Source organism: Hyaena hyaena, unplaced genomic scaffold (genome assembly GCF_003009895.1).
Source record: "Hyaena hyaena isolate Hyena2069 unplaced genomic scaffold, ASM300989v1 scaffold_86, whole genome shotgun sequence".
Lineage (NCBI taxonomy): Eukaryota > Metazoa > Chordata > Mammalia > Carnivora > Hyaenidae > Hyaena > Hyaena hyaena.
Window position 1 is genome coordinate 763220 of NW_024080721.1, and position 25199 is coordinate 788418.

At 51.1% G+C, this 25199-nt stretch overlaps 1 protein-coding gene across 1 annotated transcript in view; it reads right to left on the bottom strand.

Annotated features, from left to right (window-relative positions):
* INPP5D (inositol polyphosphate-5-phosphatase D) overlaps positions 1 to 25199 on the bottom strand; it is a 122110-nt gene that overhangs the window by 5432 nt on the left and 91479 nt on the right. Inside the window, exons 15-25 of the mRNA XM_039234551.1 lie at positions 24568 to 24706; positions 22754 to 22862; positions 22469 to 22557; positions 17894 to 17975; positions 14358 to 14447; positions 11745 to 11858; positions 10404 to 10486; positions 8867 to 8954; positions 6394 to 6543; positions 4314 to 4410; positions 1904 to 2170 (exon numbers count right to left, since the gene is read on the bottom strand). Of these exons, the coding sequence (XP_039090482.1) occupies positions 1904 to 2170; positions 4314 to 4410; positions 6394 to 6543; positions 8867 to 8954; positions 10404 to 10486; positions 11745 to 11858; positions 14358 to 14447; positions 17894 to 17975; positions 22469 to 22557; positions 22754 to 22862; positions 24568 to 24706 (1308 nt within the window). The remainder of the gene's footprint in view (positions 1 to 1903; positions 2171 to 4313; positions 4411 to 6393; positions 6544 to 8866; positions 8955 to 10403; positions 10487 to 11744; positions 11859 to 14357; positions 14448 to 17893; positions 17976 to 22468; positions 22558 to 22753; positions 22863 to 24567; positions 24707 to 25199) is intronic.

Sequence of the window (25199 nt, forward strand, 5' to 3'; positions counted from 1 at the left end):
CAGGGTCTGGGAAGGCCCCCCCTTCCTCACCCACATGACTTTAGCCCAGAGATCTGTCCCGGGTTGGCCAGGATTCGAGAGTGTCCCGGGACGTGGGTTCCTCATATTGAAATGGGGACAGTCTTGGGCAAACGGCTGTTCACCCCACCTGGGTGTGGGGCGAAGGTGGCAGGAAACGGAGGGTGCTGGGGACATTCCCACCACCCCCCCCAGCCTTTCACTCAGACTGAACTGGGGTTCGGAGCAGTGGAGATGGCTGCTGACAGGCGTGGGAGCTGCCGGCTTCTTGTCTAGAATCACCTCGGTTGTGTGATGTGAGCTTAAAACGCCACCCTGGGGGCCCCTCCCCTACAGATGTCCGTGTTCTGAAGCTGTCACCTGTGGAACCAAAGAGAATACATCCCCACCCAGTTCCAGGCTGTGTGATGTGTTCAAGTTGTTAGGCACAAGGGTACCTGACTTTGGGAACTTAAAAACATTACACTTAATCAAAGAATCGGGGCTGCCGCAGAGGGACCTCAGCACCCACCGAACGGTGGCTTTTGTCCTCATTGTCCCAGGAGAGGAAACAGGCTGTATCCACCTCTTCCAAGGTTCTTACGGGATGACCAGAGTCCAAAAATATTATCAACAAACCCTGAAGACTAGGGCCCCAGAGAGACAGGGTGGGACCCTGGGGCCTTGTTACGATCCTGTCCTGTCACAACCTCCTTCCCTCTAGCCATCTGTCCAATTTGTTTTTAGAGAAAATGCTTAAGAAGCAAAACTGTAGGAGTGCCTGGGTGGCTTAGTCGGTTAAGCGTCCGACTTTCGCTTAGGTCATGATCTCACAGTTCGTGGGTTCGAGCCCCGCGTCGGGCTCTGTGCTGACTGCCAGCTCAGAGCCTGGAGCCTGTTTCAGAGTCTGTGACTCCCTCTCTCTCTGACTCTCCCCTGCTCACGCTGTCTCTCTCTCTCTCTCTCTCCTAGAAATAAATAAAACATTTAAAAAAAAAAAAAAAACAACTGTAAAGTACCCCTCAATCCAGAGGAAGCTCAAGCCGGGCCAGGTGTGCTAAGTAGGAACGATGATAGGTGACAACACTCGCTTCCCTGGCTCCTCACATATGACAGAAAACACCACTGGGGAACAGGGGATCCCAGAGGGGAAGAGTGGTCCAGAGCAGCCCCCTGAAGTCATTATCAAGGTCGCCACCAAGGAAAGATGGTGCTCGTGATATTTTGTACATCTCCAATCACTGTTCATTGGGATCTGCCCTTTTAATTTCCCGGTTATCCTGTGCTTACTGGAAAACTCGTAGGGCTCTCTGTCTGGCATTTCTGCGAGGTGCTGAAGGATGGGCTCACTTGTTACGCGGCACAAGTGAGAAGTGGATGTGGATTTGGCTGCCTGGCCCGAGTTCCTCCTGGCCCAGTTCTGGAAGCAGGCTGGCTGCCCTTTCATCCTTCAAATTCCCCCTCCCCCTCCCCCCATAGCTACTGCTTCTTCTGATTGGCCTCCAGAGGAGAGATGGACACGTTGTGGATGGGAACGGGAACCTTGTGGCTGAAAAAGAAGGGGAACTCAGAAATCCCCACCTGTTCCTTGAGAGGTTGCTTCAAGGTTCACTGGGGATAGAAACATATCTTCCAATAAATGTAGTTTTTACTGGAAGTTGTTTCTTGGGGCAGTATCTTAAAAAATGTTCTCTTTTTTTTTTTAAGTCTTTCAAATTTATACCAGTAGGGTAGGGCATGGGGATTCCATGGGCATTTCTCGAGTGCCTACTGTGTTCTAGGCCCTGAGGATGAATCGATGACCAAAGTGGACACACATAAACCTAGCCTCGTGCAGCTTCTATTCCAGGGTCAAGTTTCCTGGTGATGGCAACCCAGGGAAGGGAGAGGACTTGAGGATGCTCACCTTGACTCCTGCGTCCTGGGGCAGGGGCCCCGGGTTGTTGTGGAGGATGAAAACTTCTTCGGGGATATGGGGGGCTGGGTCGGTGGTGTTGGGGGGCTCTCTCCCCTTCCAGGCCCCAGGGATGAGTCCTTTAGCGGCTGGTCATAACTCCAGGCTGTGGGTTGCTGGTCAGGGGACAGGGTCTGCTTCATGTGTCCGAAGGGCACCACCCCTATGTAGTTGGGGTTGATGAGTTCCGTGATGCTGGAGCCACTGCATGGAGGGGCCCTGGAGGGGAGAACACCCAGAGTCACACCCCAGGGCTCCCTTCCCTTCTCCACATCAGTGCCCCATGAGGCCAGTGTCCTCTGATGTCCCTCGGGGACCCCAGGTCCTCCGCTACCCCTTCATTCTTTGGACAGTGGATTCATGCATGTATGCATTCATTCATTCCTACAACAAAGTAGTTACGGAATGCCTAGTAAGCACCAGGCCCTGGGCCAGAGGTAATATGGGTGTGAACAGAGCAGCCGCAGCCTCTGTTCTCACAGAATCCACATCTGACAGGAGAGAAAACAAAAGCACAGTGACTAAGAAACAGCACTCACATAGTGCTGAAGTCTGAGAGGAACAAAGGAGGCAGAGACAGACTAGCTGGGGGGCTGGGAGGAACTGGGCACAGGGTAAGCGGAGAAGACCTATCTGAGGAGGCAGGTAAGAAGGAAGGGGGGGAGTGGGAGGCCCTGGTAGGAGGGGATGAGCAAGTGGGGAGAATGGATAAGAGGCTGCTGAGGCTAGGCTGAGTGGTGGCTGGGGGAACTGGGCGGGGGGGGGGGTAAATGAAGGGGACCATCTGGAATGTGTCAGCTTGTACTACTGCGTCGGAATGGGGACGGCCATGCAGGCATTTGTAACAATGATGGGTGGGGAGGGAGGTCACAGAAGTCAAGGCTGGAACCTCGAATGTTGGCGGGGAGTCAGCTTAACGCTGTGGAGGGGATGGCCTGGACTGGCTGAGGTGACCTTGGAGACACACACACACTGTGCTGCCTCTCTGCGACAAGAGTGTCGTCCTTCCTTGTGAGAGAGCTCTTATGAGAACCAACTAGTAGAGTGCTGAGTGTACGGGTTATGACATGAGCAACGCTCCCCAGCTCTCGTTTGCTCAACCAGCTTGACCCTGTCTCCTCCATTTTTCAGGGCCTAATTAAGAAACGTTAGTTTAGGGCGCCTGGGTGGCTCAGTCGGTTAAGCCTCTGATTTCAGCTTAGGTCATGATCTTGTGGTTTGTGAGTCGAGCCCCACATCAGGGTCTGTGCTGACAGCTCAGAGCCTGGAGCCTACTTCAGATCCTCTCTCTCTCTCTCTCTCTCTCTCTCTGCCCCTCCCCCATTTGAGCTCTGTCTCTCTCCCTCAAAAATCAATAAGCATTAAAAAATTAAAAAAAAGAAGCATTAGTTCTAATAGTAGCCAAATGGAAAAATAATTTGTTGACCTGCATGGATCCTGATTCTGGGAACAAACAGACATCTGAGAGTTAGGACACATTCATCGATGGGATAATATGGAAGAAAAAGATTGAAATTTCAGAGAACATTATATAGCTCTGAGGGTCAGAAGTTGGAAGTGGGCGAGGGACCGGCTGGGAGAGGGGAGTCCTGGTACGTGGGTGGGGCAGGGGTGAGGACGAGAGCCGGAGGGACAGGCAGTCCAGGGGCCCGAAGGAGGGGACTAAGCCAGGCTCTGCAGCGGTGTTTGGGGTCTCGCTTTGGCTCACCAGCACAGCTTTGCCCCCTCGGCACGCAAGCTGTCAGAGAGAGCATGACAACTCCCTCTGGCTTAATTCTAGGGCTCGGGACCCCATTAGGGAGCTGAGGCGGCCCTGCAGGTGGGGACTCCTGTCCCCTGGTCACATAGACTTTAATGTCTGGCTTATTCCCAGTCTAGGCTCTGCCAAGAGCAACCTGTGTGCACTGTCCTCAGTGATTGTTTTCCCCTCAGTAACGGGATGGGTTTGTTGACCACAGAGCCACGGCTGCTGCTGTAGCTGGTCCCTAGGAGATGTGGGAACCATTCCCTGCAGTCACCTTTCAGTGGCTTCCCCCCGACAGGGCGTCGTGCTGCCAGGCTGGGAGTTCCCAAATCAGGGGCTCACCTACTTTGCTTTGGTTTCTCTAGACTCTGACACATGCCAAGGGCTCAGCCAATGTCAGTGAGGTCCCCTGCTTTCTGACACGGAAGCGTGTCCCAGGCCGTACACGGGCACCCCCGCCTGCCCGGGGCTGGCTGCCGGATCGCACCTCTCCCTGGCCAGAGCTTTCCTTCCCTCCCGGTCCTCAAGTTCTCTGTGTTCCACTCACCTTCTCCTGGGTCCTGGGTCTGCATAATCACGCTAGTTTGTAGGGAGGCCCTGGCAACCCCCCAGGTCTACCTGTTGGCAGGTTCCCACTGCTTCATGGGGTCGTGGCTGGTGAGGCTCTTCAGGGACTTGGGCCCGCTGGACTCGTCGCGCTCAGTCTTCACGAAGTCTGCAGGGGGAGAGCCAGCAAAGAGCATGTGAGGGCCAGGGCGCCCAGCATGGGCCAGGATGGCCGTCGGCAGCCAACGCGAGGCTGAGCGAACTGTGGCTGTCCGGGAGGTGGGCTAAGCAAGATTCTGAGGCCTCACAGGAGTTCAGTGATTGGAGAAGGATGGCTGCCTCTGCCCCGGGGGGAGAAGAGTTAGCACATGTGGACCCAGAGTTGTCTTGTCATGTGACACGCTCAACTTGTTGGTGTCACGAGGGGAGGGGAAAGACTTCTTGGCAGATCCGAATGAAACAAATAAAATAACACGGTGGCTTCACAAGAACATCTGATACTAAAGCCAACCATGTCCAAAGGGACACTGGGGCGCCATCTTCCTTTCGGACTCTGGCTTGTCCTTGCAGAAGACATGAGTCTCTCTCCCCCCAGCCTGTGGTTCTGCTGTAGAAAGGAGCTCCCACAAGGCAGAAGGGGGAGCCCCGTCACAGGAGAGAGTACCCCTGATGGCCCAGAGCCTTCCCAGGAGCAGGGAGTGCTGACCGTCTACAGGAAGTGAGTCCTACTCTCTTGTTATTCATGCAAAATGCAGGACCCCATAGTGTTTATGAATTCCAGCTGAGCACCCTGTGAACCTGTACTGTCACCCTGGGCTAGCCGCCTGCTAGGTACGTGACCTTCAGCCAAACACTGAACTTCTCTGTGCTTCAGTTTCCCCATCTCCCACACAAGGACAATACCTGGCTGTCAGGGCTACTCCAAGACATTAATAGGATGACATTTATAAGACAATCATTTCCCACATCCTCCAGCATCAAGTTAAAGTCCCACTCATTTTAGGCATTGTTGTTAGAGGGCTTTTGAGTAGGAATTAAAATCAAAAGGAAGGAAAAACCACCTGTTGCTTGTGTGGAAAGAGAGAAATGCTTGATTAACACATTTTGAGCAGCTCTGTGTTTCTCAAACCATTTATCACTTCAAGCAGAGAGGTTTTAACGTGATAGATACTACTGAGGACCATGCACTAATTTCCAAGTTTTAAATTTTTAAGCAGGATTCTGAGAAAGGTAAGGACTTGAGTCTAGAAAGTTCCCCATGTTCTCAGTTGTTAGGGTCTCCTAGCCGTGTTCCCATAGTCCTCAGAGGAGCAGTGATGATTTCTAACTAAGAGATGAGGCATCTCTAATTGCCTAATGGGGATCAGTGGGGTCTCCTCTGGGGACAGACAAGAGAGGGTTCCCCAAGGCTGGGACGTCACATGGGGGTAAGGAAACACTTTCAATGAGCATTTGCTCCCAAGCATGGCTGCACTGGTGTCCTTTCTGAGAGCCACGAGAAACATGTCCTCCTGACGGCCAGCAGAAGTAAGCAAGTGCCATTTTGAAGGACACAAAGATTTGAGGTCAAGTTGGAAGAGGTGCTGGGGGACCATGCCAAGGAAGAGAAGACCACAAGATGCTGCTGTTCGAGGCGGTGGCTGGGGGCTGGGTAGGGAAAAGCCAAAGAAATGTGCTCGGTATGAGCATGGGGGCCTTGTTGGTGTATACGGCGTGTAGATGCCCTGGCTGGCACCACGAGGGCAGGGCGTAGATACGTAGGTAGGTATGTGCGAGCTCCAGCCTGGAAAGAGCGATTCAGGATCAGGCAGGTTTACTGTGTAATCTTGGTCCTTCTGCTGGAGGTGCTAACAGGGAGTGACAAGGCCTAAAAGACTAACAGGAGACCAGAGCCCCTGGAAAATTCACAAGCTTCACATCCATGCAGATGGAAGATGACTGGGGTCAGGGAACGAAGACGTGCAGCCGTGGGGGTTCCGTAGGGACATTCTTGGATCAGCTAAGAATCGGGCCAGATTGTCTCTGACATCTCTTTTCTGTTCTGAGGCCCCAGCAGAGAGGATATGTGATGGCTGTGCAGAGGGAGACCTCATTCCTATCCCTGACCCAGCAGCACTGCAGAGAGAGCAGGGGAGGGCTCGTGCCCACTCACCATAGAGCTTTTCCCTTTTCTTGCCCTGGGAGGTCTGCAGCTTAATCTCCCCCCGGAAGTGGCCTGTCATCTCTCCGTGGTGGGTGAGAGGCGTGTAGATGGGGAGCAGGGTTTCCGTGGCCTCTAACCGTAAAGCGATGCAGCCTTCGCCTGGGCAGGTGAGGAGAACAGTCATGTCAAGAGATATTTCACAGGAGAAACACCATGTATTCAGCTTGGAGACTAACTCCGCTGTCCAAAGATGATCCTTCGAAACAATGTCCAAGGCGGGGATTATCGAATAAAGCTTTTAGAACAACGCCTCAGCAATTTGGGAAAAACATTTCAAACTTTACAGTGGAATGAACTCCACGTGGATTAGCTGATGTAAAAAAAAAAAAAAAGAATTAAATCCTAGAAAATCCAGCAGACAAGCAGATTTAGCCACTAATCTGACTGCGGGAGCGAACGGTAACTTCCCGGGGCTTAAGGCAATGTTAAGAAATGACAAAACAGACTGACAGGTTAAGAGGGTATAAAAACTTAAAACCTCTGCACAGAGACAAAAAGGAAAGAAAGTGTGAAAAAGACCGACGGCTTCATGAAGCCCACAAGGAACTCCTCAAAATCAAATCTCAGTAGGTAACTGGGCAGATAACCCAAGCGGATATTTCACACGAAAAGAACTGTAACTGGTTAATTTCACTAAATGGGAACTAGTTCAGTCTTCTCCACCATCAAAAATGCAAATCAAGACAGATCTTACAGATAGGAAATTAGTACAAGATGGAAGCAAAAGAATATCTAGAACCAGCAAGGATCTGGGGAAACCTATACCCTTGGATGTGGCAAGGTCAACATGCAGGACATTTTTTTTACAGAGATCAGTTTGATAACGAGTGTCAAGGATCACCAACGTATTTATACCCTTTGACCCGGTGCACGTGGGGACTTATCCTAAAGAGAGGATTTGAAAGAATAAAAATGTAGCTGAAGGAGAATCAAAAATGCTCATTAAGAGATCCATCTCAGCCTCATTGGCAATACTAACAAGAGTAATCAGCAGCAAACCCATGAAGATTATGAAGCCATTAAATGCAGCCATTGTGAAGGCCGTGCAAGAGGAAGATCATGGAAAATGTATATCATCTAATATGTCTATCACTGGGTGAGAAAGCAGAATTTAAAATGGCATCTCTATGAGGATTATGAATATAGAAATCTGTGTATGTCTATGTATGAGGATGGAAGTATGAGACCAAAATAAACATGGTTCCTGTCATGGGGAATGAGACTGTGGGTTGACTTTTTTTCCCGTTATTATTACGATATGCTGGCTGTACGAATACCAAGAATCGGGAACAAAGGAAGGATACAGTATTTGAACAAGAAAATGGAACCATCATTCCCGTGTTCCTGTGTACTACTGCCAAAGCTTCGAACATTCCGTCCCCATATGGATCCGTTCTCTTTGCCCCAATGTGATGCATAGGAGCTCCCCCATCCAGCGCCAGTACCATCTTCAGGCTCTGGCCATCCCTGCCTGGCTCTGGGACCCTCTTTCTAGTGCTGTGCTAGGACGGGGTGAAGGGCAGGATTCTGGAGCTGGGTTGCCGGGGTTCAAGTCCAAGGGCACATGGTATCTTGTCAAAGTCAGTGGCCATGTAATCTTGGACAAGTCACTTCATTTCCTCACCTCTGCAGCTAGGGTAGCAATTGTACCTACATCCCAGGGCTTTTGGCAGAGCCGTAGGCCACCAACACAGGCACTTTTGTGTCTCCAGCCTCTTTGTCTCCTGGCTTTCCCTGATTAGCATTTAAACACCTTCGAATTCCTTTCATTGAAAACAAAACCCTCTCCTGGGACCAGGATTCATTTTTGTCTGCCTCGTGCAAGGAGCAGAGGGATCTGGCTCCTGCCTCCAGCATCCCTCTGGCCACCTGCCCACCTCCCCCCCCACCCCCGGTTCTAAACCACAGCGAATGTACGGAGTTTGAACTTGACATTGGGCTGGAGCATGCATTGGCTAAGACGATGTCAGAGATGAGGTCTCTCTGGCTGGTGTCTGCCCAGTATGGGCACTGACCCACGCCAGACAGACATGGGTTCAAATTAGGGCTCAGCCAGTTTCTACCTGTGACTTACGTAAGTCCCTTAAGCTCTCTGAGCCTCAGTTTACTCACCTACTGATTGACAGAATAGGATCTGCTTTATAAGGTCTTGTCAGGATTAAATAATTCCTGCAAAGCCCCTGGCACAGAATCTGACACAGGAAAGACTCCATAAACGAGAGAGGTTATGGCTACTGGTGGTTCCTCCTAGAAGCCCGACAGGGCAGGAAGGAGGACTTACTGTCCCTCCGGGAGCCCTGGGAAGGGGAGAGGGGTGACAGGAGAGCAGGACGGGGTCTGTGTCATGGAGACGCCGGTGCCTCCCCTACACGAGAGGCCACCGGCTAACAGCAGGTGCGGCCCCCTTTCCTGGGACCCTTACCATACGATTCGTCGCTGTCAGAGGACTTAATGCTAATCAGGATGTGCTGGTCCAGCAGGTACTCGGGGTCAGAGATAATGGGCTTCAGCTGCACAGAGAAGGGCACAGGGTTAGAGCTGACCGCTGGGGCACACGACCACCATGGCGGGAGTGGGGAGGAGCACAGGGAGCTTCTGTCAGGGTGCCTTGGTGGGATTAGAGGGTAGAGAGGGTGCTGTCCGGTGACAGGGATGGTGGAGGGGCAGGGGGCTGGAGGGAGAAGACGCCCCTAGGAGCTATGGGGGCAGCAGGTGAAGCTGGAGAGTGAGGAGGGGTCTGGGAGCCAACCAGATAAAGAGGGGGATGCCGGGAACAAATGGGCATTCCAGAAAGATCCATCAGGCTTCAGGATGCCTCAGCAAGAAGGCGGGTGGGATGGACACCCCCTGGGAGGTGGCTGTGAGGTGGAGAAGGGGAGGGGGCCGGGGCCGGAGGAAGCACAGGTCTTGGCAGCAGTGAGGATGTCGGGCCAGGGTACCCCGGAGTCCCCCGAACCAGGTGTACACGCGTTATGCGGACGGGGGTACTGGCATCTTTCACAACTTGACCGAAGGAGGAGACGGGCCATTTGGTTGCCACGTGGGGCAGCCAGGAGAGGAGGAACGGAAGGGTCGGGTGGGTGCGTGAGGCAGGATGTCACCTTGGAGACCAAAGCCACCGAGATTCAGGTACCTGAAAACAGCCCCAATATGGGGACTTTGGACAGCTATGCCCTGTCCTTGTGGAGGACCCTGATCAGAAGTGCTCCCCAGTTCGGAGACTCTGTGATGTGGCCCAAGAACGGGCTCCAATCAACAGCCCTCCAAACCTGCCCACGACCCACCCCAGCCTTAGGAGAGGATGGGTCCTTCCGCCTCTTTAAGGCCATCTTGGGTGTCACCTCTGAGGGAGCCTTCCAGGACAGCCCCCGGGACCCTTGCTGTGTATGACAGATCTGCCTGGCCCTCAACTCCCCTCTGGGTACCCTTTACTCATCATGTCACAAAAATAAACAAGGTCCTACTCCACTGTGCACCTAGCGCGAACACTCAGACGTGCCCACCATCAACTCAGTATCACAAAAGCTCTTCGGCGTCCCGGGTAAAAAACCAATTTTTTTTTTTCCTGCAAGAAAGAGGACATGCGTTCCCACTAAGGTCAGCCTATGTGTTTTCAACTCCACCCTCTGCTCTCATGGGGCCATAGACACGTCAAGTTCTTTCTGAACCCAGTGTTCGCGTAGGAGCAATGAACTCCCCTCTTCTTCACTTGATCCTCCAAGCTGGGGTTGAGCAGGCGAAAGCCACTGAGGGGGATGGGGATCTCGGGGCCTGGGGCCATCACGCTGTCACTACAGCTATGTGACTGTGTGATTGTAAACCAACATCGCTGGGATCTGCCTCAGTTTCCTTCTTTGTAAAGTCACGTGGTCAGACAAGTCCATCTCTTAAGGAACAGTGGGGCCACGAGGGCCGGCGAAGGCCAAGGTCTCCCTGGCTACATCCTGTTCTTGATTTACCTTTGGAAGGGTCTCGCCAAACTTCACCACCAGCTCCCCCTCGCTTCCTTCTTCATTTTCTCCTTCCTGACTCTTGACAAAACCTGAAAGAGGACAAAACCTGAAAAAGGCTGGTTTTCAGAGAATAAACAAGAGCCAGACAGAGAAGACTCCTAGGGTCGCCCCAGACAGACCGAGGAAGATATACTCCCTTTCATCTGTAGGGGCCACAGCACTGTTTAGGAGTCAGGCTTGTGAGGGATTCTGTTTTGGTGCAGGAGATGGTCATTTGCCAACAGGGTTGAATTATTTTTAGGAAAAAACCAGAGATTCCCCTCCTTTTCAGCTCTTTTTTGCAACAAATCAGGCAACAAAGAAATCATCACATCACAGTCAAGGAGATTAGGAAACTTGACAGCTCGGCCCACTCAAGATAGCAGCCTTTTGAAATGCTAATTTAAGCCTCCTAATATGCTGTTTCCATAGAAATGTATGCAAATGTCTCGATAGTTTATTAAAAACACCCGCACAAAAACCCTCATCATTTCTGGAGGTGCCTTGTCCCTGCTTGGTGACACTGGACCCGGAAACTTTGCGGAGAAGGCAGGTCTGTCAGCAAGGCTGAGCTGGGGCCGAGTGGGAGACAGAAGGGAGAGGGGAGTGGGGCAACCAGTCTTCTGCATTTCTGGAAGCGTCTGTCATCCCGTCACAAAATGCCTCCTTTGGTGGAATTGACTCTGCCCCCGTCCCCCACCTCCAGACCATCTCATCGAGGGGAGCTAGAAACCACACAGATCTCGCCATAGAACAGCTTTAGACAATATGCCTAAAAATGTCACCCGGGAAGGGTGTTTGCTAAACACAGGTTGTGCTAACGGCTGCTGGCTGGGAGCGGGCCACCCATCTCCGGCTTGCTTGTGGGCCGTCCAGAGCATCCAAGAAAGATGCCCGTCGTGTGCAAAAGAGCAGGGGACTCTGGGGAAGAACAGGTGGCTGCCAGCAGCTGCTCACCTCGAGCTCTGGACCTTCGCCTGGGACCCTCTGGTTGAGTTAGAGTCCCTGCTCAGGGAGGGGGCAGATGCTTCAAGGACGGGGTCCAGTGGCCTAGTCCCCTACAACGGCTGACAGGTCAGGGTTTCAGTGACTATCCCTATCTCTGAGGCTGCAAGAGCAGCATCACGGGCCACTGGGGGGGGGGGCGGCCCCCACAGTAACTGAACCCCCCAACGCTCCCCCTAGAGACTGCCTTAAGGCCCATCTGTGAATCCTCCCCAGAGAGAGAGGCGGGGCCAAGCGCCATCAATGAAAAGGCGTGTAAGAGTCCTGCCTGCGAGACCCAAAGGGAGTTCAGCACCCACTTACTCTCTAAGCAGCTCGAGTGGAACTCCAGGTAGAACTTGGTCTGGGACTTGGTCTTCAGGGTGGCAAAGCACCTGAGAAACTCGATCTGCCCTTGGCTGTCCACAGTCCCGGGACCTAGAAGGGGTGAGAAAGAGATTTGGCTCGAGTTGCCCAGGGGTGGAGCATTTTGAATTAGCCCCCCGACAACAGGCTCCTTCTTAGCATCCAGGGAAGGTGAAGTCCAGATAAGGAGAGGTTTTCCCTGAATCCCACCACATATGCTGAGCAACCGCAATGGCGAGGGGGGCGGGAGATGCCCTCTCTGATGCTGTGGAGAGCAGGGTAGCAAGAGGGAAGAGTTCAAGGAGCCAAGAGCTTCTCAGCTTTGCGTCTGAAGCCGCATGGCCTTGGGAAACGACCTTAACCTCAGTGCCTCAGTCTCCCCATTTGTTCTGGCAAAGAGAGTGTGTATAATGGCTCAGTGGTCAATACCCAAATCCATCTCGTTTCTAAGTCCAGTTACCGAGGGATACCTGCTCTTCCTTCCTCCGGGTGGCTCCCCTCCACTGAGCTGGCTCCTCATGGTATATTCACGGAGATGATGCATTCATTCGCAAGTGCCCTCAGGCTGGCTCTGAACAAGGTGCACCCTCCCCTGTAAATTCTGAGCCACCCCGAGAGCAAGGACAGACATTCCCATTCTCTCTCCCACCCACGCCCCTTTTTTTCTTTTCCTTTCCCCCAGCTTTATTGAGGAATAACTGGCAAATATAATTGTATTTGAAGTGTACAGCACGAGGCTCTGATACACATATACACTGTGAAATGCTTACCAAGATCAAGACAATTAACACATCCGTCACCCACATAATTAACTGGTGTGTGTTCTGTGTGTGTGTGTGTGTGTGTGTGTAATAAGAACACTTAAGATCTACTCCCAGCAAATCTCAAGTTTACAGTACTGTATCATTAACTGTAGCCATCATGCTATTGGATTCCCAGAATTTACTCATCTTGTAACTGAAAGTCTGTACCCTTTGACCTCCATCTCCTCATTTCCGGCTCAGCCCCCTGGCAACCACCATTCTATCCTGTTTCTATGAAATTGGCAGTTTCTTCCAAGATTCTGCATATAGGTAATACCACATGCCTATGGTATTTTTTTTGTGTCTGGCTTATTTCACTCAGCTTTCCTTTATGCCCTTAAATCCCACAGCACCTAGACCAGGCTCTGCTTGGGAAGACAGTCAACCTATGCTCAATCCAGGTGATCAGCCTTTGTGGGTGTCTACTGGGTGCCGGGTCCCGGTGGAGAGAAGGCAAGCTTGATACTGATGACGTGATGAGGGTCCTCACCGAGAGTGTGATGGCATCAGCCACCCCAACAACGTTGCAGGAACTCAGAGAAAGGGGAGATGGAAGTTTCTGGAAAGACAGTGGCCAGAGCTAGCATGGAGACAGGGTGGTGGATTAAGTCTCATGTGGAGAAGGGAGGTCACACTGCTAGAGCAGATGTTACACCCAACAGCGTGGAGAGCAGTGTCCCAGGAAGACAAGATTCTAGCCTCATCCACATTCTTTGTGGCATGAAGGATACAGAGTAATACAGGCTTTTCATACCTGTGTTGGGCCCCCCTGCTCAACCTTCCTAAAGGTTGACCACAGAAGTGGGTAGGGGTTTAGCAGAGGAGGTGACAAAATGGCTCCCCAGTCACCCAGGCCCAGGCTGGACACACCACAGAGCACACCAGACTCCTGCTGGGATGAGGGTGGCCTGGTGTGCTGGGCTGAGCTGGATTCTTTGAAAATTTACCTGCAAGTCTAAGTATTATCTACCCAAGCATTTTGCAAGCTCAGTCATCACATCCCATCCTTACGATGCTTACCATCCCCACCCACCATGCATCCATGTGAATACTGGCTTAATATTTTCTTTAAATAGACTCACTTTTTAAACTTAGGTGAACATATTTAAATAAGAAAGCACCCCACAAGACTGAATGAAAAGCCAGTGTTGCTTGCCCTTACCCAGAAGACAGATGCAAAACCTGTTAAAATAAATGCATCACTGTTAAATGTTCATCCGTGCCCCACCCAGAACGGTCTTTGGTGGCGGATATGCCACACCTTGGAAAAACATTCATTTACTCAATTTTTAAAATTTTATTAAAAAAAAATTTAAGTTTATTTATTTACTTGAGAGAGAGAGACAGTAAGCAGGGGAGGGGCAGAGAGAGGGAGAGAGAGAATCCCAAGCATGCTCTGCGCTGTTAGCACAGAACCCAATGTGGGGCTCGAACCCACGAACTGTGAGATCATGACCTGAGCTGAAACCAAGAGTTGACGCTTAGCCACCTGAGCCACCTAGGTGTCCCTCATGTATTCAATTTTAAAGACTGGATTACAACGGAGGCTCAAATAGCTGACACATCTGCCAAAGAGAGCAAGAAAGTGCTCTGCACTGAAATCACGATACGGCTTGATGTGAAGAGTCCCCATTGATGGACTGTGGGCTTCTCTGGAAGGATGAGCCCCCAGCTACCACAGACAACAAACTGCTACAATCTGAAGATGAGTCCCCAAAGCCTCTTGTCATTGTGGATGACAGAGGGACGGATGCCGTCCACCACTTACCGTTCTTGGAGACAAACTGGGAGGTGACTCCTGCCTCAAATGTGGCAAAAACAGGGCTGTGGTCACTTGTCATGATGTCACTGGTGCTGCCTGCAGGGGAGGGAAGGCATTCCTGAGCAGGGGAGGAGAACACCTTCTGGTCCAACCAACGATGTCAAACCCATGGCAGAAATCAGCTTATATTTATGAAAGCCTCCAGAAATTTCACGATTTTACACCTGTTAATTCCACTGTCCTTCTACAACCACGCTCAAAAGTCTCAGTGGAAGTGGTGACATTCTCCTTCATGGCGAAAATGTGCCTGTGCTAGTTTTTCCTCGAGACACACAAGTTTTTAAATAGATCATGGAGTGCTCAGACTTTTCTGGTCTCAGCACTTTGTTGCACCGATGAGCTCACGGCCCAGCGCGGGATGGGGATTTAGGTCACTGAGATCATCAGCAACGGACTTGGCACCTTCCCTCACCCCACGATGCCTCGTAGGATTAGGAGAGAGTGGAACGTGAAGTGTAGACAGAGTGTAGACAACTCTTTTAAGGAGCATGGCACTTGGAGGGAATGCAGCGGGGCATTTCTGGAGGGCGTAAGGGAAAGAACACAGCTCTAGAAATATCGAGTTCTAAGTGCTTATAATAGAGCCACGTGGAGATGTCCAGCTGGGTACTCAAGGCTGGAGATTTATCTTTAGGTTTGGAGTCACGATGTTAGGGGGAAGCAGAAGCCATGAGGATGTTTGGGCTCCAGAGAGGCAAGCAGGAGGCCCAGGCTACACCGGCCAGTGATGGGCAAAGAGAAATAACACAGGAGACAAAGAAGGCAGTGATTTACATCCTTTCCTAGAAAGCTTTTATAAATCAGCAAGACCAAGGTAAACATCTCACCCTTCCACCAACCAAAGGACACGGGCAGAAAATTCCAAAGAAATACAGGTGGCTAATGAACACGGAAGATAATGCTCACTTGCTAACGACCATCAGGAAGACAGTTGAAATGACGAGAGAGAATGAAAGAAGAGAACAATGAGGAGGAAGGCGGGGGTTCTGGTCCGGGGAAGGAAGAGGGGATGGAGGAGAGGGGCCTGGTGAGAAGGACACACCTTCTCTGAGACAGAAGGGAAAGGGTAGGAAGGGTACCAGCTGAGATCATGTTTGGATGTGGGCAGGAGCAGGCTGAGTGTGGGGTGGCAGTGCAAGAGGGAATGCTCTAGCAACAAAGGGCAGACCAGCATTTTTAACAACACTTACATATGTATCAAGCATAACAGCACTAAGCACTATGACACCTGTGCCCTGGAAACTAGGAGGGTGACAGTTACCTGGGTGGCCTCTCTGTAACCACACACTGTACACCCCCCTCCCACAGTGAGTCTGGGCTTGGCTTTGTGGCTTCTTTTTGGCCAATAGGACATTAGCAAATGTGAAACAAGCAGAGACTCGAAAAGCTCTTCTACATCTGGGACCCCTGTGACCAGGAAGAAGCCCAGACCAGCCTGCTGGGTGATGAACAAACATAGCTGAGTTACCACTGTTGCCCCTGCAGTCAGCCAGCCAAGCAGCCAACCAACCCCCAATTTGGATGGGCTCCTGGCCTGAGTGTGCCCAGCCAACACCAAAGAGAGCAGAGATGAATGGTCCCAAGTCTAGCCCAGAGAACTGTAAGCTGTGAAGTTTTAGGGTAGTTTGTTACGCAGCAGTAGATCACGGATACATCTTATTTATGTTAATCACCATAAGACTCAAGCTCCCAGCTTACCCCCATTTCCTGAGCTCTGGACATGCATTCCCTTTTCTTTCCTAATTTCTTGCTCACCCCCAACTCATTAAAGTCTTCCTCTGCATCTCTGCATTCAGTGAAATATCATTAGCAAAATTCCCTGCATGTTCAACCATCCCTTCACATTCTATACCTGGTCCTTTTCTGGACGATACCGCAGCTTCTCAGCTGAGGGCTGGTTTTCTGCTCTCTCCCCCATATGTGGGTCCAGAAAGTGGGAAGGTGTGTCCTCTTTGCTACCCAATGCCACTTCCAGACCAATCTCCCTCCATTTTCCTAAAAATCTCCACTATGGAGCTTTTTGAATCCCAAGGTGAGGTTCAAAGAGCAGTAATGCTACAAGCCAGCATTTTCTCCTGAATCGCTGTAGAGACCTGCTGAATAAGGCAGACGGTGGCACCTTCCTAGAGACAATTGACAGGGCCCATGGAGCTGCAGGATGTGGGAAAGAGGGGCTCTACCGAGAAATGGGAAGACTGACAGAGGGTGCGATAGGAGTGCTCGTTGGTCTTGAAAGCGGAATAAATCCTTGGCTGTGGCTATGGGGGTGGGATGCTTTTCTGCACAGCTAAAGGTGTGAAGTCTATCTAGTGAAGTCACTTCTGGGAGACAGAGCTCAGGTGCTTTCCTTCCCAGGGTGCATTCCTTCCCAGGGGAGTTGCTCTGCTCCCACTGGGCATCAGGAGGCACGGACAAAATAAAAAAGGGATGGAAATCAGTTCAATCTTTTGGGACTGGACTTAAACATGAGGATTTACTGGTCCCCAGGGAGAGGATGGGAGCCACAAAGGTGGCCACTGGGCAGCAGCAAGAACCCCCTTTGGTGGGTGGGGCAGGGGTGAGGTCACGAACAGTCCGTCGGGGGTATCAGGCCTGTGACTTGGGAAGGGAACAAGGATGGCCCTCCTTTGGATGTCACTGTCTGAGAATTTGCAATGTTTCAAAAATAGTATCACAATTGTCAGTACAGTGTTCAAGGTAGTTCTGCTCTGAATGTTTTAAATTTATTTTTTATTTATTCTGAGAGAGAGAGACAGCATGAGCAGGGGAGGGGCAGAGAGAGAGGGAGACACAGAATCGGAAACAGGCTCCAGGCTCTGAGCTGTCAGCAAAGAGCCTGATGTGGGGCTTGAATTCACGAAACCATGAGATCATGACCTGAGCTCAAACCAAAAGTTGACGCTTAACCAACTGAGCCTCCCAGGAGCCCTGTTCTGAATTTTTAAGTACACAGTGCAGAACAGTTCTTAACAATGGGAATTAAGAGGCAGCTTTTAAGAATAAGCACTCAAACAATTAAGAATTCCTTCGGTATATCTTAAACTTCTGGAGTCAAAAATTGCTGAATTGTTTTGATAGCTTTTTCATAACTACTTATTTTAATATTAGACTTATGGCGTTTTCATCAGTTTAACTCAATTGATCCTTAAATCTCCATAAATACGTACGTGTATACTCATGATATATGCTAGGTTGAACCACATGAATTTCCAATATTTGACTATTTTGACCGACAAAAATACTACTTTCATGTGGTTCAAAGCTAACATGCTGTTTTCAGAACAAGTCTGGATTTTGGTTAAGAAGGGCTCCATAATTCCAGTGTTCCCCAAGTCAGCAGATGCTTACCGCGCTGCAGCCTGAGACAGGAGAGGATGCTGCAGGTCACCTGACCGGGGTTACAGGGACTTCTCCCACTTTACAGAGACACGGACCGGAGCCCGTTAGTTTCAGGCAGCCGAACCTACCAGCGTGTCACTCACCGTAGGACTGACACACCACATGCACCAGCGGGTAAGACTTCCAGAGGACTCGGTCACACCAGGAAGGCAGGTTGTACTTCATCTGTAAATCACAGTCACGCGCTTTGTAAGATGCCTGCTAATTTTTTTAATACGTAAATCAGTAAAAGGTTAACATGTGGCCTCTGTAATCCTTGAATTCGTGCACCATTGGAGCTTTATAGATCTTCCCCATAGGGGGCCTTTAGCCCTTTGCCTTTGCCTTAAGTCCCGAGTCCACTGCTGTCCCTGCACTGTCAGACGCCATGGATTCCCGCTTTGGAAGATTGATGTACTTGGCCGTGGGCTCTTACCTATCCTCCTCCACTATTTCAGAATTTCTTGTTGTTACCTTCTCTTTTTTTCTGACTCAGATGAACCCCACACATGGGTACTTTCAACCCAGTCTATGCTTATCCTTTCTAGCCCCTTACTTTATTTTTGTTTTCTTTCATAGTTTATTGTCAAGTTGGATTCCATATAACACCCAGTGCTCATCCCAACAAGTGCCATCCTCCATGCCCATCACCCCCCTTCCCCTCTCCCCCCATCCCATCAGCCCTCAGTTTGTTCTCAGTATTCAAGAGTCTCTCATGGTTTGCCTCCATCCCTCTCCCCCACTACTTTCCCCCTTTTCCTCCCCCATGGTTCTCCGTTATGTTTCTCCTGATCCTCCTATAAGTGGAAGCATATGGTATCTGTCTTTCTCTGTCTGACTTATTTTGCTCAGCATAACACCCTCAAGGTCCATCCACATTGCTACACATGGCCAGATTTCATTATTTCTCATTGCTATGTAGTATTCCATTATATAGATAAACCACATCTTCTAGATCCATTTGTCAGTTGATGGACCCTCAGGCTCTTTCCATGATTTGGCTATTGTTGAAAGTGCTGCTATGAACTTTGGGGTACATGTGCTCCTATGCATCAGCACTTCTGTATCCTTGGATAAATTCCTAGCAGTGCTATTGCTGGGTCATAGGGGAGTTCTAGTGTTAATTCTTTGAGGAACCCCCACACTGTTTTGCAGAGGGTCCAGCCCCTTACTTTAATAACACATTCCAGCTACCCCTTCCATCCACACAGCCATCCACCTGTCTACTCATCCAGCCAGCCATGCATCTACTTATCCATCCATCCATCCATCCTACCCATTCACACAAGCCACTGACCTATCTACTTATCCAGCCAGCCAGCCAGGCATTTACTCATCCATCCATCAATCCATCCGTCCATCCTCCCCATTCACACAAGCCATTGACCTATCTACTTATCTAGCCAGCCAGGCATCTAGTTATCAATCCATCCATCCATCCATCCATCCTTTCACACAGCCATACACCTATCTACTTATCCAGCCAGTCAGCCACCTACTTATTCACCCAACTACCGGCCCATCCACCCATCCACCCACACACCTACCTATCCATTCACATATCCATCTACCCATCAGCAATCAAACAATATATATTAAGATGAGCCCTCTCCCAGGCTACACTGGCAAGCATGATACCCACTGGGTGTGATACACAAGGCAAAGTAGGAATACCCTTTATCCCTTAAGTTCTAGTCCTTTCTTCTCTGCCTATAAATGTAAAGGTACTCATCATAAAAGAGCCTACCCTTGCCATCTCCTTCAACTACTTTTCTCTTTTTGTCAACTTTCTTTCAAGAATGTTCTATTTTCACTGCCTCTACTTTTGGACTACCCATTTAGGTTTTTAAACTTGAGGTACAATTTACATACAGTAAAGTGTACTAACGTCAAGTATATAGCTTGAGGAAGTTTTATACATACACACCCATTTAACCACTACCCAGATAAATGGATAGAAAATCTCCATCATTTCAAAAGGTTCCCTCATGTTCCTCTGTGCCCACACTACCACCCTGTAGAGGTGAACATTATCGCGACTAATGTCTCTACTGATTAATTTTGCCTAACCTTATAAATGGACTCGTTCAGTATATATTGTTTGATGTCTGGCTTCTTCCACCCATATTATTGTCTGTAGAAGTTTTTTCACTGCACTGCCATGGTTGTATTTCACTGTATGTATATATCGCATTTATCTACTCTACTCTTGACAGAAATAGGGCTGTTCCCAGTTTTGGGACATTGAGAACCAAGCTGCAATAAATGTTCTTGTATCTTCCCTCTTGGTGAACAAACGCACTAATCCAAAGTGGGATTACTGGATAACAACATGGATGCACGTTTTCTTTCATAGATGCTGCCATGCTGTTCCTCTTAACATTATAGCCCTCAGCACTAGCTGCCCCAAGAATGACTGGTGGAACTTTACAAAGATACAGAGGGCGGGGCCTGTCCCAGGGCTCTTGCATCAGAGCCTCTGAGAATGAGGCCCAGAAAGCTGTATTTCTGGAAAGCTTCACCAGATTCCCCTGCACCCTCTTGGTAAAGAGCCACCCTCATCTTCCCGAAGTCTGGATCTCACCTCCGAGATGATGCAAACTGTCTTTTAAAGTCCACCAAACCCTCTGAACCACAAATCCAGCTCCTAGAATACGGTTCATGTGCAGGGCACATGTTCTCCCAGACTTGCATTCCACACCAGCCACCACTGATCCTGGACAGTCTCTCTCACGCCCGGCTTCTGTGATGCTGAGCTGCCTGGCTGGTCTTCCTGCCACCTACGTGAGCACTCATTTCCCGTCTTCTTTATTGTGTCTGCTGCTTCTTCTCGCTTTTGAACGTGGCTGCCCCCCAAATCTGCCCATGACTCTTCTCTTTGCACCCTCCACTCACTCCCCAACAACTCACCCACCCCCACACCGTGCCCATGTTCTCTGCGAGCACAACTCTCAAATCTATGACCCAGTCTTGGTGTCTCCAGCGTCACCTGCTATTCTCAACTGCCTTCTGGAGGTTTCCTCTAGATCTTCTGCTAACATGACACACGAAGTCTGAAGACAAGCTCTATTTTCCCCGCCAAGCCAGCTCTGCCTTCTGATTTTCATTTCTATCAATGGCGATCAGATCTGCCCACACGTCGTGCTCTTCTTTCCTTTTGCTTTTCATTGTTTGTTCCCAGTTCTGACTCAGGCCCCAGTTTCTCATCTGGAAGGACCACACAGCCTCCTCAGTGGCTCCCTGCATCCCCCTCCTCTACCCAGAAGCACAAAGGCCTGTGCTGTAGATCGCTGCCATGCTGCCGGCCCCCGGCAGAACCTTCAGCGGCTTCCTGATGCCCATCCAACAGGGTAAAACCTTAACCTGGCATCTAGGACCTTCCTCCTCCCCAGCTCAGCCCATCTTTCTCCTAAAACTCGAGTCAACCTGGACATGTCCCTGTGGACCTGCCCTGACAGTGTTAGGGGTCACAGCTACACAGCAGCCAGCGGATACCTCACAAGCAGCTGTCTTACCCTGGGGAATTCAGCCTCATTCCAGGAAGCGGACCTGGGCCTCCTCTCCTCCTCCGTCCGTTTTTCTCTATTGGCTCCTGCTTTGTTTTGGCTTAACCCCCCCTTGAAGTTCTCAGCTGGCTCAAAGCCCTCCGGCAACATTCTCCTTGCCATTTCCCTAGGCCTCCAGCGGCCCCTGGAACTTGGAAACACACCATTCCACACCTGTAACCCTCAGGGCCTGGCTCCCCTCAGTCGGGACCCAGAAGGTGACGATGCTAGAAATTTCCCGTCTCCTTATCTGTTCCAGCAATTCTTTCAACTGGGAATGATCGGCCTCACTCCTTGTCCTGTCCACTTGCTGAAATCCAAGCCATCCCTCGGGCACCACAAACGGGCCGTCTTTGAGAAGCCTCTCCTTATCCTTCCTTTCCCTACTGGTCATGTCCTTCTCTGATTGCTCCTCAGTGCACTCAGCAACATCATATTCTATCTGGTCAGTAGCTGTGTGTGGTCTCGTCTCTCCTTCATAAACTCCTTGGCAGCACACACCAGGCTCATCTTTGATCTCCTACCTCCTAATGGAGTGCCTAGCCCATCACAGGTCATCAGTAAATATCTGTGGAGCAAGAACGAACAAAGGCTTTATTGTGGCTACCCCGAAACACTGTTCCTTGGCACACAAGGGGCCTCATAACCTAATTGGTATTCCACAACCAAGCCAGTTTGGCACACAAATTTCCCTGTAGAGAACCATAATGCTCATAAACCTGTAAAGGCTCTGCTAAGTCCTGCAGCAAAGAAGCTTGTTCAATGATGATTCACTTGGTAGATTAGCAAACAGATTTGATCACGGGACTTTAAAAAGAGCTTCAGAACCCAGTTACAGAAATCCTTTAAACCCTCTCAGAATCTTAAGACTACCTGGACAGAAGGAAAATCCTAAGTGTCATGAATCTGGTTCCTTGCAGTGGGCAAGTGTGCTTGCCCGGCCTCTCCTGAGAAGAGGTTTTTGCTCAGTGATGCAAACCAACACGTGATCTAATTTTCCTTTTCTCCTGTTGCCTAGCGGACGAGGATGCTCTTCGCTTCCCGTTCGCCTTTGTGGGAACGGACATAAGAGGGGAGAGATGTGCAAGGGGGTGGAGATGGAGGGTCGGGGTGGTGTCTGTGATGAGAACTTACCCCTGTGGCTTTCTGCTTAGTGTAGGCGTATTTGTCCCGAGTCAGTCTTTCGAAACGGTAGGTGGGTGCGAACGTGATTTCTTCCTCCTCTGAAATCAAACAAAACCTTGGTTTCTGCGTGGATCCCAAGTTTCACATCTGGCCGCGCCACCTTCTTCTCCAGGCATAGTCCTTCCCCGCGCCCCGCCCCCCACCCACGCCCACGCCTCGGGAGGATAGTCAGGGAGAAGGGGAGACAGCGATGGCTGGAGAGGGCCCAGGAACAGAGAGAGCCGCAGCTCTTACCAAAGTGCAAGAAGACCTTCTGCTCTTTCCTCTCCATGAGCAGCTGGTCGTGGGACAGGAGGTCTGCATACTGCTGCTGCTTGATCTTCTGGACAATGGTTTCTGCCTCCTGGAGCAAGGACACGGCCAGGCCACCAGTAAGACGCCCCCCATCCCCAACGTGAGGAGGCCATTACCACCCACCTGCCTGTCCCCAGGACCTGGAGCCCCGGACGCGGCACCAGACCCTGGTCCTGGGAAAGCCCGGTTGACCTTCCTTAGCACTCAGTTTTTTTCTTAATGTTTATTTTGAGAGTGAGAGAGAGAGAGAGAGCAAGAGCACGAGCGGGGTAGGGGCAGAGAGGGAGAGAGAATCCCAGGCAGACTTCACGCTGTCAGCGAAGAGCCCGATGTGGGGCTCGAACTCACGAACCGAGAGGTCATGACCTGAGCCGAAATCAAGAGTCAGACGCTTAACCGACTGAGCCACCCAGAAGCCCCTGGCACTCAACTGTTTTATAAGGAAAACTCTACAAAAGTAGTTAACTGTCACCCTGATAATACAAGCTTTGGCTGTTCCAAATTTGTAGAGGGACATTTTACTTTTTCACACGGACTTTTTGTGTTACTTTTGTCAACACTTCATTAGTAGTAGGTGCGTCTCCCTTGCTGTCTGTGGGACCTGAGGAAGCTTTTTGTTGTGAGGCCACGGCAGGGGCTGAAACCCCAGTCCCTGAATCAGTGGGCGTCAGGACTTCCTGATCTGGGCTCAGAGTCCCAAGAGTCCGTGTGGCATCAATGGGATGGAATCTAGCCATCCTTTCTCCCCAGACTGTCACCTCCGCTCTGGTAAATGCCCTTGGCAGATCTCCTGGTGAGGGAATTTGTGGGGTTCCTGCCTAGCCCTCTCCCCTCTGCCAGGAGGGAGGGAGTGGTGCGGATGTAAGGAGCACAGGCCCTCAGCTCCTCCTCAGTCTCTGTGGAGCGGCTGGGGCAGCAGCAAGGAGAGGCCGGATGCTGGGGGAAACACGCGGGAGAAGGAGTGAGAAGGTCCGGGTTCGATCCCAACTCCCAGGGATCAGAAACGGACTCCAGGCTATTTCGTAGCCCGTCTGTGCCCCGGGGTCCTTGCCCCTCGGCTTCTGCCCTCACTGGATGCAGCGCAAAGGCTCTGCATCCCTGTCAGGGACGTTCAAGCTGTAACCAAGGTGTCTGGGCAGACCGCACGGCTCTGCGCCCAGGCCTGCCCACCCCCTTCCTGGAGGCCGCTTCGCTCTGCCTGAGTGAGCAAGGCGTGTCTGTGCCACTGGCCCTTCTGACCGCTGCTCAGCGGACCGTGCCTGGGCATCCAACATAAGCAACTTCTTCCTTCACTGGCCAGTGGCCCGCAATCTAGGCAGAAAATTGTGCTGGTCTCCGCAGACCTTAATGGTTCCTGGAGATGTGGGCCCAGCCACCGGAGGAGCAGGATGGCCAGGACGGTCGTGTGGGAGCTAAGTGTGAGCAGAGGTGAAGTGTAGACACGCAAGGGTTCCAGGACAGAACAGCATTGAGTCCCAGGGGGAGTAGTTGCCTTGGCCCGTCTCAGTCTGTGTCTCCATGGACCTGTACCCTGAGCTAACTCAGGGGAGCCTCTGTCCCATGAAGTCTCAGCAGCAGGTGGGCAGCCCCTTCCCCGGGTGGACAGTCCCTTCCCCGGGCGGACAGGTCCTTCCCCGGGCGGACAGTCCCTTCCCCGGGCGGGCAGCCCCTTCCCCGGGCGGGCAGCCCCTTCCCCGGGCGGACAGCCCCTTCCCCGGGCGGACAGCCCCTTCCCCGGGCGGACACCTCCTTACCCAGGTGGGAAGATCCACACGGTAGTTCAGATCACCAAGCCAGAAGAGGTGGGTAAAGCGGTGAGTGATGTTAAAAGGACTCAGTTTCTTGTCTCCCAGAGCCAGAAACCGGAGAATGTTCATATAGTTTTGGTTTCTCCTGTTTAAATGAAAAAGCAGCCATGTAGCATGGGCTCATTGGTTCCTTACTTCACTACCGTGGCAGGAAATCAGAGGGAGCGTAGGGGGACTAAGCCTTAACTCTCCGGCCCCTGCTGCATCGAACCACCTCCATGGGGGGGGGGGGGCGCGGGGAGGGGCACAGCCAGGATGCAAAGGGCCTTTCGGGCAGAAATGGGAACACACGGCAGGGGCCCCGGGAGCATCCAGTTAGCAGGGAATCGGAATCATGATTATTCTAAATAGCTGTCTTCATGCCTGGGCCAAATGAGCCAAATGAGCCTTGGTCTGTAAGGATGCCCCGATGAGGTTTCTCCCTTTAGGAATGGAGGGGGATTTAGGCATCTATTAGATGAACAACATAAGGAAATGTGTGTTCCGTCCTTCTGGCAACATCCACCCAGACAAGGGGTTCTTCTGTGCCACAGTTTCGGGAAAAGCCGAGGGCTGAACAGTAGTTCTGGTGTTTAGGG